Here is a 13350-nt window from a genome sequence, read left to right as displayed (position 1 = left end):
TTAAGTCACATATGGATCAACTGAGATGATGGGTGATTTGGGATGAGCTGGAGCTTCACAGCGTGAAAGAAAAGCACTTAACTATTGTTCAGCACCTCCAGGAACTCCTTCCTTCAAGACACTGAGAAAACTATTCCAGGTGACTGTACTGTACTTCATGAAGACACTGAGATTAAAATACCAAGAGTGTGCAGAACTGTCCTCAAAGCTAAATGTGGCTACTTTTTTTTAAATAATCAAAAGTATAAAACATGTTCTGCTTTGTTTAACACTTTTTATTTACAAAATAATTCTGCATGTTTCAGTTTAACTTTAATATAGACATTAATTTAATTTTTTTAAATGTAAAAAAACGCATTGAATGAGGAGAGGTGTCCAAAATGTCCAAAGGTTTGACTGGTACAGTACTGTACTAGCGCATCTCAAAACAAAACAAATTACTTTGTTTCACTAATTCAGTTCCAAATGTGAAATTGTTAATGTTGTATTGTTGATTATTATGGCTTACAGCCAATGAAACCCCAAAATTCAATGTCTCAGAAAATGTAAATACTATACAAGACCATTTGGTAATTTTGGCTGTGTGGGCAGTGTGCCAAATCCTGCTGGAAAATGAAATCCACATCTCCATAAAAGTTGTCAAAAGAGGGAAGTTTAATTCTGCATTTCATTTTGAAATCAAGGGAGCAGAGTCTGGAGGAAGAGTGGAGAAACACACAGTTCAAGCTGCTTGAGATCTAGAGATCTTGGTTATAAGATAAACACTCCACGAGTTATATAAAATAGTTTCATTGCTGCTCTGTTTGGCTTGTATGCGCTCCATTGTTGCTAGGTTTCCTGTATGTTGGAGTAATACATGGAGAACTTCGGTTACAGTGCATTACCGGCTGATATGATACGTCCCTCATAAAACTCCTGTCAGCCAATCACATTGCAGGGTCAGAAATAACTGTGGTATAATAAATCATATTGCATTGTCTTATACTTTACTATACTGTTTTTTTTGTGACAAACATAATTTGTCCTCTTTCTCCTCAGTTTTTTTTCCACATCCTATCTATCTTCATCTTAATCACCATTACAGTCCATCAAACATGTCTCATGATTGTTTTAATACCCTTCATACCTTCTACCCAGTGATAGCAGTAGCCCATCAGCTAACCCATAAGCAAACCCCCGGGCTGGGTAATGGTATATTGTGGCCGTAAACAGGAGGGCAGCTAAATTAGGCCCCCTGACATGCTTTTCTCTCTGAGTTCAGAGGTACTCTCTCAGGTGGAACATCAGCACAAGCCTAATGCCCAGCTGCAGACAATATGTTCGGCAGTCTCACCGTTTGAGTGCTGTGGCTGCCGTGCCTCTTTGTGCGATGATGTGTTAGTGTGCACTGCATATTAATGACCTGGAAAAATGTCCTTCTCTCATTTATTTATTTTATCTGTCTGAGTTAGAATATGTTAATGCAGTAAAAATCCTAAAGTATAAACTGAACTAAAACTTTCCTTTTCGTTGTACTCCATCAAGAACTTCATATATTAAAAAAAACACAAAGGATTTTGAGTCGGAAAGTTCCAGAAACTGCAAAAAAGTACTGGTAAGTTCCTTTATTGCAAGTGTAGCTACCAGGCTCAATTCTAGAATCAGAGGTTTAGAGGTGCTGAGCATCCAATGAGCCATATTTAGATAGATAGATAGATAGATAGATAGATAGATAGATAGATAGATAGATAGATAGATAGATAGATAGATAGATAGATAGATAGATAGATAGATAGATAGATAGATAGATAGATAGATAGATAGATAGATAGATAGATAGATAGATAGATAGATAGATAGATAGATAGATAGATAGATAGATACTTTATTGATCCCCGGGGGGAAATTCTTGAAATGATTATGTACACTTGACAAGTGTGTTGCTTTGATATCAAACATCTTTTCAATAGATACAGTTGCAAGAAAAAAAGTATGTGAATCCTTTGGGATTACTTGGGATTTCTGCATAAATTGGTCATTAAATGTGTTCTGATCTTCATCTAAGTCACAACAATAGATAAACACAGTCTGCTTACACTTATAACACACAAAATAGTATATGTTTGCATGGTTTAATGAACACAAAATGCTAACATTTACAGTGAGGGTGGAAAAATTATGTGAACCCTTTGGGATTGTACTTGGATTTCTGCATAAATTGGTCATTAAATGTGTTCTAATCTTCATCTAAGTCACAACAATAGACAACAAACACAGTCTGCTTAAACTAATACCACACACAAATGTATATTATATATGTTTGCATGGTTTTATTGAACACAAAATGCTAACATTCACAGTGAGGGTGGACAAAAAAAAAGTATGTGAACCTTGGATTTAATAACTGGTTGATCCTCCTTTGGCAGCAAAAAGCTCAACAAAACGTTTCTGGTAGTTACACTGCAAAATAATAAATCTTAGCAAGTGATTTTTTTTTTTAATTTAAGACAATAAATCTTATTTTCTTCTCTGATAAGACTTTTTGTCTTACTAAGCATTGTAAGTGTTAGGTTATATTTCTTATTTTAGGGATAATTATCTTAATCATTCTTACTTAGAATTTGTACCTTATTGTAAGTAATTTGAACTCAAAATAAGCACAATAAAGTTATTCTGATTCTTGTGTTCAAAAACAGTGACTTTTTTGCTTGATTTATGTGTTACTTCACTCATTTTGAGACTCTGCCATTGCTTTTCTTACTAAGAACATTTTGCTTATGCCATTGGCAGCTTTTTTTTTTTTTGCTTAATATACATATATTTGTCTTAATTTGCATATATTTTGTCTAGTTTTTGCCAATGGATTTTTTAAGTGCAGATCAGAACTGAACAACGGTCAGGAGGAATTTTGAACCATTTCTCTTCACATAACTAAGTTTTAGTTCACTAATATTCTTGGGATATCTGGTGTGAATCGCTCTCTTGAGGTCATGATGCCACAGTGTCTCAATTGGGTTAAGATCAGGACACTCCAGAAGATGTATTTTCTTCTGTTGAAACCGTTCAGTTGTTGATTTACTACATGTTTTGGGTCGTTGTTCTGTTGCATCATCCATCCTCTGTTGAGCTTCAGTTGGCAGACAGATGGACTTAAATTAAATAGTCTTAAAATGTTTTGGTTAACGTGGGAATTCATTTTTCCATTGATGATGGCAATCCATCCAAGCAGCCCCAAACCATGATGCCTCCTCCACCATATTTCACAGTTGGGATGAGGTTTTGATGATGTTATTTAAGATTTTTTCAGATACGTCTCCTATCTGTGACAAATGTCAATATGAAGAGGCCATCTATTCTCTGTTGAGCTTCAGTTGGTGGACAGATTTTCAAAAGTTTTCCTGCAAAATCTCTTCATTTTTCCTCTATTCATTTTTCCGTTGATGACAATTGATGCCAATCCGTTCAGACCCTGAGGCAGCAAAGCAGTCCCAAACCATGATGCCCCCTCCACCATGTTTCACAGCTGGGATGAGGTTTTGATGGTGGTGTGCTGTTTATTTTTTTCTCCACATAGCATTGTATGTTCCTTCCAAACAGCTCATGTGTCCACAGTATATTTAGCCAGTACTGCTGTGGAACATCCAGGTGCTCTTTTGCAAACTTCAAACTTTTTTGGACAGCAGTGGCTTCTTCCTCCGTGGTTTCCTTCCATGAACTCTTGTTCATTCTTGTTGAATGTTGTTCTTAATGAAGATTTGTCTACAAAAATGTTAGCCTGTGCCAGAGAGGCTAACATTTCTGTAAGTCTTCAGCTGATACTCTAGGATTCTTCCTCACCTCATTGATCATTCTGCGCTGTGCTCTTGCATTCATCTTTACAGGACCATCACGCCTAGGGAGAGTAGCAACAGTGCAGAACTTTCTCTTTTTTCATCTGTAGACCGTCTGTCTTATCGTAGACACATGAACATCAAGGATTTCAGAGATATATTTGTAACCAAGCTTCTTTCCAGCTTCTTGCAAGTCAACAAGTCTTGAACGTAGGTCTTCTGAGAGCTCTTTTGTGCGAGGCATGATTCACATCAAGCAATGCTTCTTAAGTACAGCAAACTCAAAACTGGTGTGTTTTTATTTAGTAGAGCATGAAGATCAGAACACATTTTAATGACCCAGATCACTTAAAAATTTCAAATACCAGGTGTGTAACAATTAAAATCCACCCTATATACAACTACATGAGCTCAAAGTCACATTTTTTTAACCAGAGAATCTGCATCTACCCCACACTAGAGAATACTGAGTCGTAAATATTGAACATGTTTCATATTTACGATATTGACGAATTATGGGATGTCCCCAACTGCTCTGAGAGAGAAGATTAGATTATAGACACCCGTCACTACTGGATGTTCTCTAAAGATCCTTATTTACGATCACCCTGAAATTGGGGGACTTTTTGTGATTATTGATTAAGTGTCTCCATTATCCTGCAGTGTGGGCCAGCCATAACTCATCCTCCACTGTGCAGAACGCTGTGCAGCAGAGATGGGCAATTCTGGACCCGGGGAGGATGAATTCCTGCAGAGCTCTGTGCTTTTCCTGCTCAAGCACAGCTGTTTCAACTCACCTGTTAATTACAAGCTTTAGTATTGTTGTTTGAGTTAGAAAATCCACACACTGTGCTAGACCACAGCACTTGTTACCCACCCAGTGTAGTGTAGGAGACAGGTGGGTCTGCCAGCAAGTAGGCAAGTTGCATGCTGGTCTAAATGACATCAGCAAATCAGTATAAACAGGCTTATATATTAACTAAATGTGTAGAACTCTGAAATACCCTGATCTTTATATAAACTGATAACTGGTAATAAACTGGTACTTATTATGGTTGCGCAACGATACTGTTATTCTGCATTAATATATTTATTATTATAGGTGCTTTCTTTGCCGCGCTTCTTGTTTTCGAGATATCAACACGGTTCCAACTCCAGATTATGAGGCCTGATGCGATGTGATGTGTGCTTGTATACAGCTTTTTGATTGGAAGTATGGTTTTCATAAAAACTTCGAAAATGTGCGTTTTTTTGCTCATTGTAAAATGAATGAGGAGACAGTAGAACGCCCGTGTATGTCACAATTTTTGAGCTACAAAGATGAAATTCGCAGGGTCTATAGAACATGCAAACAATTATTATCTGATTTATGCAAATACATTACTTAGCAACCACCTAGCAACCACTTAATAACACCCTAGCAACCCCTTCGCAACCACTTTACAAACAATATAGCAACCACCACAGATACCATAGCAACACCCTTGCAACCATCTAGCAACACCCCAACAACAGTATAGCAACCATCATTGATACCATAGCAACACCTAAGTGTAACCCCTAGCTTCCTGTAAGGAAGCTACACTATGCTAATAGCTTGATTACAAGAACCCAATCTGTAAACACAGAAAATTTAAAAACTACTTGTACAGAAACTAAAAAGAAGTTTGGACCAGTTAGGTTCGCTCTAGGAGCAGTTGAAAGGAGAGACACAAGACCGTGTGTATGGTAAAGGTAGTGACTGTATTGACAAAATTAGTATTTACTTCACCATATAAAAAAAGAAATAAATCAAGAAAAAAAAAATATTGTTCAAGTAAAATGTTCAGAAAGAAATAAATAAAATACACAACCAGTAGAAGCTTAAACAAGTAAGTACCTTAGAGATCTCTTTTTATATTATATTATTATATGTGTCCCTTATCACTCAGTGCTAATGTTTGTTATTTCTTATTTCAGGTGTTACTCAGTCCTCAGGTAAGTATGGTCACAACTTTTAGGATACAGGTAAGTATCTAGGTAAGTGTCGTTTTATTTCAGAAGCTTTAGGTAAGTATATATATATAAAAAATAGTATTATTATTTAAGCTCACTGCGCAAAGCTCTAGCCAATGATAAGTATAAGTCTAGCTAGCTATGGTAGCCAATCAGCAGCCAAGTGGGAGTAATTGCTCGCTATATCTATAAAAAAGGTCTAAAAATACGACCAGCTGCTCACTGAGACTAAACGGTATTTAAAAATGGCATTAATTCAGACAGTAGCACTGTTTAAAGCAGTGTTTTCCAATGCGAGCTCCACTTTTTTGTGTTTTTTTTTTCAGAAACATCAGATATAATTTATCCAATAACCTAAAAAACAACATATCTTTCTTGATCTGCATGTTTTTGTGTTGCATCAAAGGGAAATTGTTCCATGCGCAGCAGACCACTAGTGTAAAGCCAAGAGCGAGAATTGTGCAAGGTTTTGATGAAGGCTGTCATGTAAAATCAGCAAATACAGGCAGGAGAGGCTAGAGAGAAGCAGAATGAGCAGAAATATTCCATCAGCACTGAACATCTATTTAAAATGAATGTTGTTGACTGTATGGCTCCTGGAAAAATGTAATTCAAGGTCTTTTGTACAAGGTTCTTCACTCGCATGTTTCATGTATAGAAAGAGCTTTTCAAAGGAATCTTTCATTTTTGGCTTTTTAAAGTTTCTTTAGGAAGCCAAATATAGTCATTCTGTGGCATTGCTCTACAAAAACCCTAGTGTTTCTTTACATCTTACTGCCACAACCTGGGCAACCTGGGTTGCCAGGAATGGAACAGAATAGCAGGCAAACACAGCATGCTGTAGCTCTGAAAGCGAGCAAGCGAACTGGAACAGAAACTGAAACTACTGCCGAAATAACATAAACTAAAAAGTCTCAGCATTCTTCTAAAAAGCTCCATGACCAGGGACGAGGCTACAGCATAAGAAAAGATAATGGCACTTTGATATATGGAGACATTTTGGAGCCCAGAAGGACTACAAGACGGAATATATAAACGTTAGCACAGAGTGTGTATTTTCAGAGCCATGGGCTTATTTTTTCTTTTTTTTCCAGTATAAGCTAGTTTACAGTTGATAGATTTGGCTAACTACAGTATATAATCTACAAACGCAATACATCAACGGATAAATATTGATCTTGTTTATGTACATCCAGTGTCCTTTACCTGGCAACCTGTGTAAGCTTTGCATATGGAGTCCTCATGTTAATCCTGAACACTAGAGGGCAGAGTTGTAGTGGTATAATTTTACAAAATTAAAAATTAAAAATGTATTCAGATTTTATAAATTACAGTTTTTTTTTGTTTTTTGTTTTTTTTACTTTGACTGTGTTTATTTTGACTGTGGTTTTTTTTTGAGTTTGCAATAGATTAAAATTTGCAATGTATCACCCTGTCTACATCACAATATATTTTCAATATGTTCGCCAGGTTCTTGCCAATATATAGTCCTAGAAATAATAAAAAAAATTATGTGTTTTTTTTTTGGACATATAACATATAATATAGTTTTGTGTCATGTTCACATGGTGCTGTATTGCTTGTGATGGATACAACCTGTTTTAACCCCCAAGACATGCAATGGCTGATGGGTAAATCTTACTGTCAGCTTTACTTACTGTCAGTTACTTACTACCCACTATGCAGAACAAACTTCCAATACAAAATTCACTCAAAATACTTGAATTTTCTTGAGTAGAACTTCATATGAAACTACTGGGGTCTCTGTGGCTCTTCCTCAAACAGTAATTTCAAAGTCTCTCATTTGATGCTTATTTAAAAAGTGTGTAAAATTGAGTCCAGCAGTTCAGCTGTGATATTTTAATAAAATATAATAGAACCAACTTGATGTTCAGGCCATGCAAGCTTGTTAAGTAAAACTCGTGTCTGCCCCATTGGCTCTCGGCTCCATCAATTTGTATATTGGACTTCTCCACACTGATCTACTTTCCATCTTGTGTGCTGTCACCTCCCCAAGCCATCTTCATCAATATTGCCTTCGAAAATGTTCTGGGAACTGTCTGTGCTTTAGGGTTCTAGACTGTGGCCAGTTCCAAATCCCACACTAATATGGTTTAAACCAGGGGCATCAGTCAATAATTACAAATGCCTGGTGTGGCTGCAGGTTTTCATGATAAACTATCTGCAGCACACCACATTTTTCGTTTGCTAAAAACAGCAAAAGTAGTACCCTGATGTGATAATTAGGGGTGGTGATATTGCATGACATTTAAGGTTATAATATCGTTCACGATATTCAAAAATGTTGGCAATATTATTGTGTACAAAACAATATGGCACACCCCTTGTATGAACAATAAAAAACAAATAATTTAATCACACCAATCAGAGCTTCTGAAAGATTTTTTCATTTGTGCAAATGAGGCAGGCAAATACATATAAATATATAAAACTTTAACCCTATTAAGCTTATAAAACTTGACTTTTGGTCAGTAGAAATGTGTGCAACTCACTGTCTGTATGAGTAAAGATAGTTGGGCTAAATTAAAGTCATGAGGATAAGGTTAAAAACAATAACGAGCAAATACAGAGAAAGAAATAATTATTTGTATTAAACAATACTGGGCTTTGTTGGTATGTCCACAAAACTGCGATATTAAAATATTCAGCTCAATGCTTTCACTCAATACTTAACTTTATTGTCCTTTTGAAATGGCTTTTTCTTTGAAGAGCAAAACAAAAAGTGTTAAAAAAAGTGGCAAAAAACAATAAAAAACATGAAATTTCAGCTTTCTGCCTTAATTCAGACAAATATTTCGTTTTGTTTAACCCTTTCAGACACACATGTTTTCTATGTTTTGTGTATTCTTTCACTTCACACAAATTCAGACCTATTAGTCATCAGAATAGAAATTTATTAGCCAGTCAAACAGCAGTGTAGCCCCGCCTACTGCGTTGAAAAAAAAATTGATTGAAAAATCACGTCTTACTTGTATACTGCATTCTATTGTGTGGAGCCTCTTATAAAAAAAAAATAAGAGACCGCTTCAAAATTATAAGTTTCTTTGATCTTACCAAATTGAAAACCTCTGGAATATAATCAAGAGGATGAAAGGTGGATGATCACAAGACGTCAAACCAAGCTGAACTGCTTGGACTTTTGCACCAGGAGTGGCATAAAGTTATCCAAAATCAGTATACAAGGCTGGTGGAGGAGAACATGAGAACATGCCAAGATGCATGAAAACTGCGATTAAAAACCAGGGTTATTCCACCAAATATTTTATTTTCTGAACTCTTAAAACTTTATGAACATGAACGTGTTTTCTTTGCATTGTTTGAGGTGAAAAGCTCTGCATCTTAATTTTTAATTTTTTCATTTCTCATTTTCTACAAAAAAAATGCTCTAAATGACAATATTTTTATTTGGAATTTGGGAGAAATGTTGTCCGTAGTTTATAGAATAAAACAACAATGTTCATTTTACTCAAACACATACCTATAGCAAAATCAGAGAAACTGATTCAGAAACTGAAATGGTCTCTTAATTTTTTCCAGAGCTGTATAATCCTCTTAAACTCCGGGATGTTTGTTCTTTAGACTTCAGAACTATAAAACCAAGAGGTGTCACACACAGATAAAACATGTTCATTTATTTACTCTAACATATACCTCTGAATAACAAAATCAGACCATCTGATTCAGAAACTCTTAATCAGTGTCTTAATTTTTTTTCCAGAACTGTATTGACTTTTAGTAAAAAAAAAAAAAAAAAAAAAAAAATAGAAAATTAGTCGATAAGTCGGTTTGGGCCAAAAAAATATATATATTTTTATCTCCTGTGTGAGCTGATCAAGTTTTTTTTTTTTTAAGTTTATAAAAATTATAAAAAAAACGCATTGCCACATTAATACTACTTCTAATAATGATGCTACACATAATATAACGCATCTCTCCAAATGTAAAATCCAGTAAAGATAAAAATCCGGTAAAATCCCGCCCCTCACCTGTAACACGGTCTTGGCGGTGCCGGTGGACACGATGGTGGTGCAGATGGGCACCGCGTCCACGGTGCGCTGGCCCATGGTGAAGAGCATGGGGGTGGCCAGCAGGAAGGCGGCGGCCCACATGCCGCTGATCAGCTTCTTGGTGCGGCTGCGGGACATGGCGCTCTTCGCTTTGAACGGGTGGCAGATGGCCATGTAGCGCTCGGCGCTCAGGCTGGCGATGTTGAAGGCGGTGGCGTAGGAGCAGCCGTCGCGCAGGAAGTAGTAGCCCCGGCACACGGCGTCCCCGAACGCCCACGGGTGGTGCACCCAGATGAAGTTGTAGAGCTCGAGCGGCATGCTGAGCACCAGGATCAGCAGGTCGGACACGGCCAGGCTGGCCAGGTGGTAGTGCACGGTGCTCTGCAGGTTCTGCAGGGACTTCTTGGTGAGCAGCGTGTACAGCGTGATGGAATTGCCCAGGCAGCCCACGGCGAACAGCAGCACGTAGATGACGGTCACCAGAACCTTGGAGTAGACGTCCGTGTTCACGTCCAGGTCCTCCTGCGACGCGGTGCCGGAGCCAGAGCCGTTGGCGTGGAACGGCGCGGAGTGGTTGATTATAAGTTGCTGCGTTAAAGCGCGCAACTTGGAAAAGTTCCGCACTGTTAAAGTGCCGTTCGCGTCCATCCTCGCGCTCAACAGTTTATTTTTAGAAGTCTAAACGTCTTTAAACGTCTCTAAACTAAACTCTCTAAACTATAAAATACAATAAACCCAGGACGCATCTGGTGCGCATTTGCTTGGTTGGGTTATATGATCATAATGGGTACAAAAAAAGAAAAGAAAAAGAATTAAGAATAAAAGAAAGAAAATAAACAAGCAAAGAAATAAAAAAAATGATGCAGATGATGGAGAAGACCACTCTGAACTGTCGGCTCACAAGAGAAGACCCTTCGGGTTGGGGAAGCTGGCGCGCGCGCTTTTATATCGCTGGAGAGTGATGGAGTAGGAGGGGGAGAAGGAGGAGGAGGAGGCGCGCGCTGAATCGAAAACCTTGAGAAATGACGCAGCGCCATTCTCAATGACTATAGTGCACGCGCCCCTTCTCGCTCTCTCTCTCGCTCCCTTTTTAATATCTATATATACACACACACAATACCGATCTCTTCTCACTCAATGTGTTTTTTCTTTCTTTTATTTATTTATTTTTTTAAACATTGCAATTTTAAGGTACTAAAAACACAAGGAAGGAGTTTCTGGAGGTGCTGAACAATAGTTGCTGCCTTAATGGTGTCCCTTAATTGTTTTCATGTCTTTAATATGAATGCACAATGTAGAAAATAAATGAAATAAACCTTGAAAACCTTAATGTGTGTGTATACACAGCTGTGGAAAAATAGTAAGAGATCACTTCAATGTCTTAATCATAATGTTTTTCTCTGATTTTGCTATTTATAGGCATATGTTTAAAATAAATTAACACTGTTGTTTTATTCTATAAACTACAGACTACATTTCTCCCAAATTCCAAATAAAAGTATTGCCATTTAGAGCTTTTATTTGCAGAAAATGAGAAATGTCTGAAATAACGAAAAAGATGCAGAACTTTTAGACATCAAATAATGCAAAGAAGATAAGTTCATATTAATAAAGTTTTAAGAGTTCAAGTTTTAAGAGCTTTTATGCATCTTGGCATGTTCTCCTCCACCGTCTTACACACTGATTTTGAATAACTTTATGCCACTCCTGGTGCAAAAATTCAAGCAGTTCAGTTTGGTTTAATGGCTTGGGATCATCTTCCTCTTGATTATATTCCAGAGGTTTTCCATTTGGTAAAATCAAAGAAACTAAAATTTTAAGAGAAATGTTGGCCGTTATGAGTTTCTGGAGGTGCTGAACAGTAGTTACTTGAAGCTGTGAAGCTCCAGCTCATCCCAAATCACCATTTCAGTTGACCAGGTTTAGATCAGGGGATTGTGGACACTTTTTTACTGTTTGCTACACAATTCCACATGTGTCCTTTAAATATTTTTTTATATGTCTTTTAATAGGCTACATATACAACGTAGAAAACATTTTTATCCACAGCTCTTTACTAAAACTCTGGACCTTCAGCAAAGTCTGGAACTGAAAATAGACAACAGGAGAGCCAGTGGCTCTTCTCAAACACAGCTATTAGTTGACCTTTACTGTTAGCTTTTAGCTGTGGGCAGTAATATATCTTCAGGATTGCTAGGCTAGATCCAGCCCAAAGTGAGCTTGGGACCGACAGTATATAGCTTTATAGAGAAAAAGATAATAAAAAGAAGAGAAAAAATAATCACTATAATTTTCTGTATGAGATTTCAGAATAAAAACAGAAAAAAATACTGTAAAATTACATGATTAAATGATGAGAAAACACTGTTTAATGCAATGCTACATGAGGTTATGCACAAAAAACATGTGAATTGTATATTTTATATTGCCAGATTTAGCAGGTAATTCTAAACTAACTGCAACGTTTTCTGTAATTTTAGACACAAACATGTTATGTGGATATATTTTTGTCAAATACTGTTTATAACTTAGAATACAAGAATATGAATGTAAAAATAATAAAAATAAATAAATAAAAATTCAGGCTGCAGAGGTGTCAGAAAAATACAGGTACTGTACATGTGGATATTTGTGTGGATGTTTTAAACGTAAATGCAATCTTTAACGTTAGACAAAGATCCTTCTTTTTTGAAATACATTACATACAAGTTATATGGTGCTCCCTAACACTCAATTACTTGTACTGTGCTCAAAACACTGTTCCTTAAGCACAATTTTTCTCTCTCTTTTTTATTTTTTATGTTTAAAACAATGAATATTGTGGTGAGGTCATGCAAAAAAAACATTTTCTTCTAGTAACTTTTTCATAGAGGTCAACTTTCATAGAGATGTTACTTCACAGTAGAATAGTGCTCCCCCACTCCACCATTTGTCTTGACAAATCTTCCTAAAGGTCATTTGTTGTCAAAAAGAGGGTTTGATTTTCCTTTGCTTACTAGCAATTCTGCCGGTAGTACTCTTTTCTTGGTCCTCTAGACCTCAAACTGACCTGTAATGTTCCTGTTAACTGAACTGAGGAAACAGACACCAGAATACGCTTTGCTATCTTTCATATCCTTCCTCTGCTTTGAAGGCATCAGGCAAGGGTTAGGATCAAATTTCACGGTCTTAGAGGTCTTAGAAGTATTCAAAATGTTTTTAAATCTGCATCACCTGACCTTTAAAAAGATACGCCTGTGCAAGCCCTAGTATTAATAGGCGAATTAAGTCTAATCCTAGGTTTTTGGTAACATAATTGGTTATATTTCAACCCTTTTTGAACCTTTTTTGGAATATTGTGCAATAAAATAACATGCAACTATGGTTAAAACATTGAAAAAGTTATTATTTTTAACTTCAATGTCTTTTGGAGATCAGATCAAAATTTCTTCAACCAAATATTCATGATAACCGAATTTTTGATCAGGTGTCAACAAATTCTAATATTGCTCTACTTTAATACTCTTTAATACTCTAAC

General features: G+C 36.6%; 1 protein-coding gene across 1 annotated transcript in view; it reads right to left on the bottom strand.

Annotated features, from left to right (window-relative positions):
- The window catches only part of ntsr1 (neurotensin receptor 1 (high affinity)), a 78747-nt gene extending 68010 nt beyond the window's left edge, over nt 1–10737 (bottom strand). Inside the window, exon 1 of the mRNA XM_007250798.4 lies at nt 9812–10737. Within this exon, the coding sequence (XP_007250860.2) occupies nt 9812–10480 (669 nt within the window). The 5' untranslated portion in view covers nt 10481–10737. The remainder of the gene's footprint in view (nt 1–9811) is intronic.
- Between the last annotated feature and the right edge of the window lie 2613 nt (nt 10738–13350).

The sequence above is a fragment of the Astyanax mexicanus genome, chromosome 13, assembly GCF_023375975.1.
Source record: "Astyanax mexicanus isolate ESR-SI-001 chromosome 13, AstMex3_surface, whole genome shotgun sequence".
Lineage (NCBI taxonomy): Eukaryota > Metazoa > Chordata > Actinopteri > Characiformes > Acestrorhamphidae > Astyanax > Astyanax mexicanus.
This window is presented reverse-complemented; position numbering and strand designations above follow the sequence as displayed.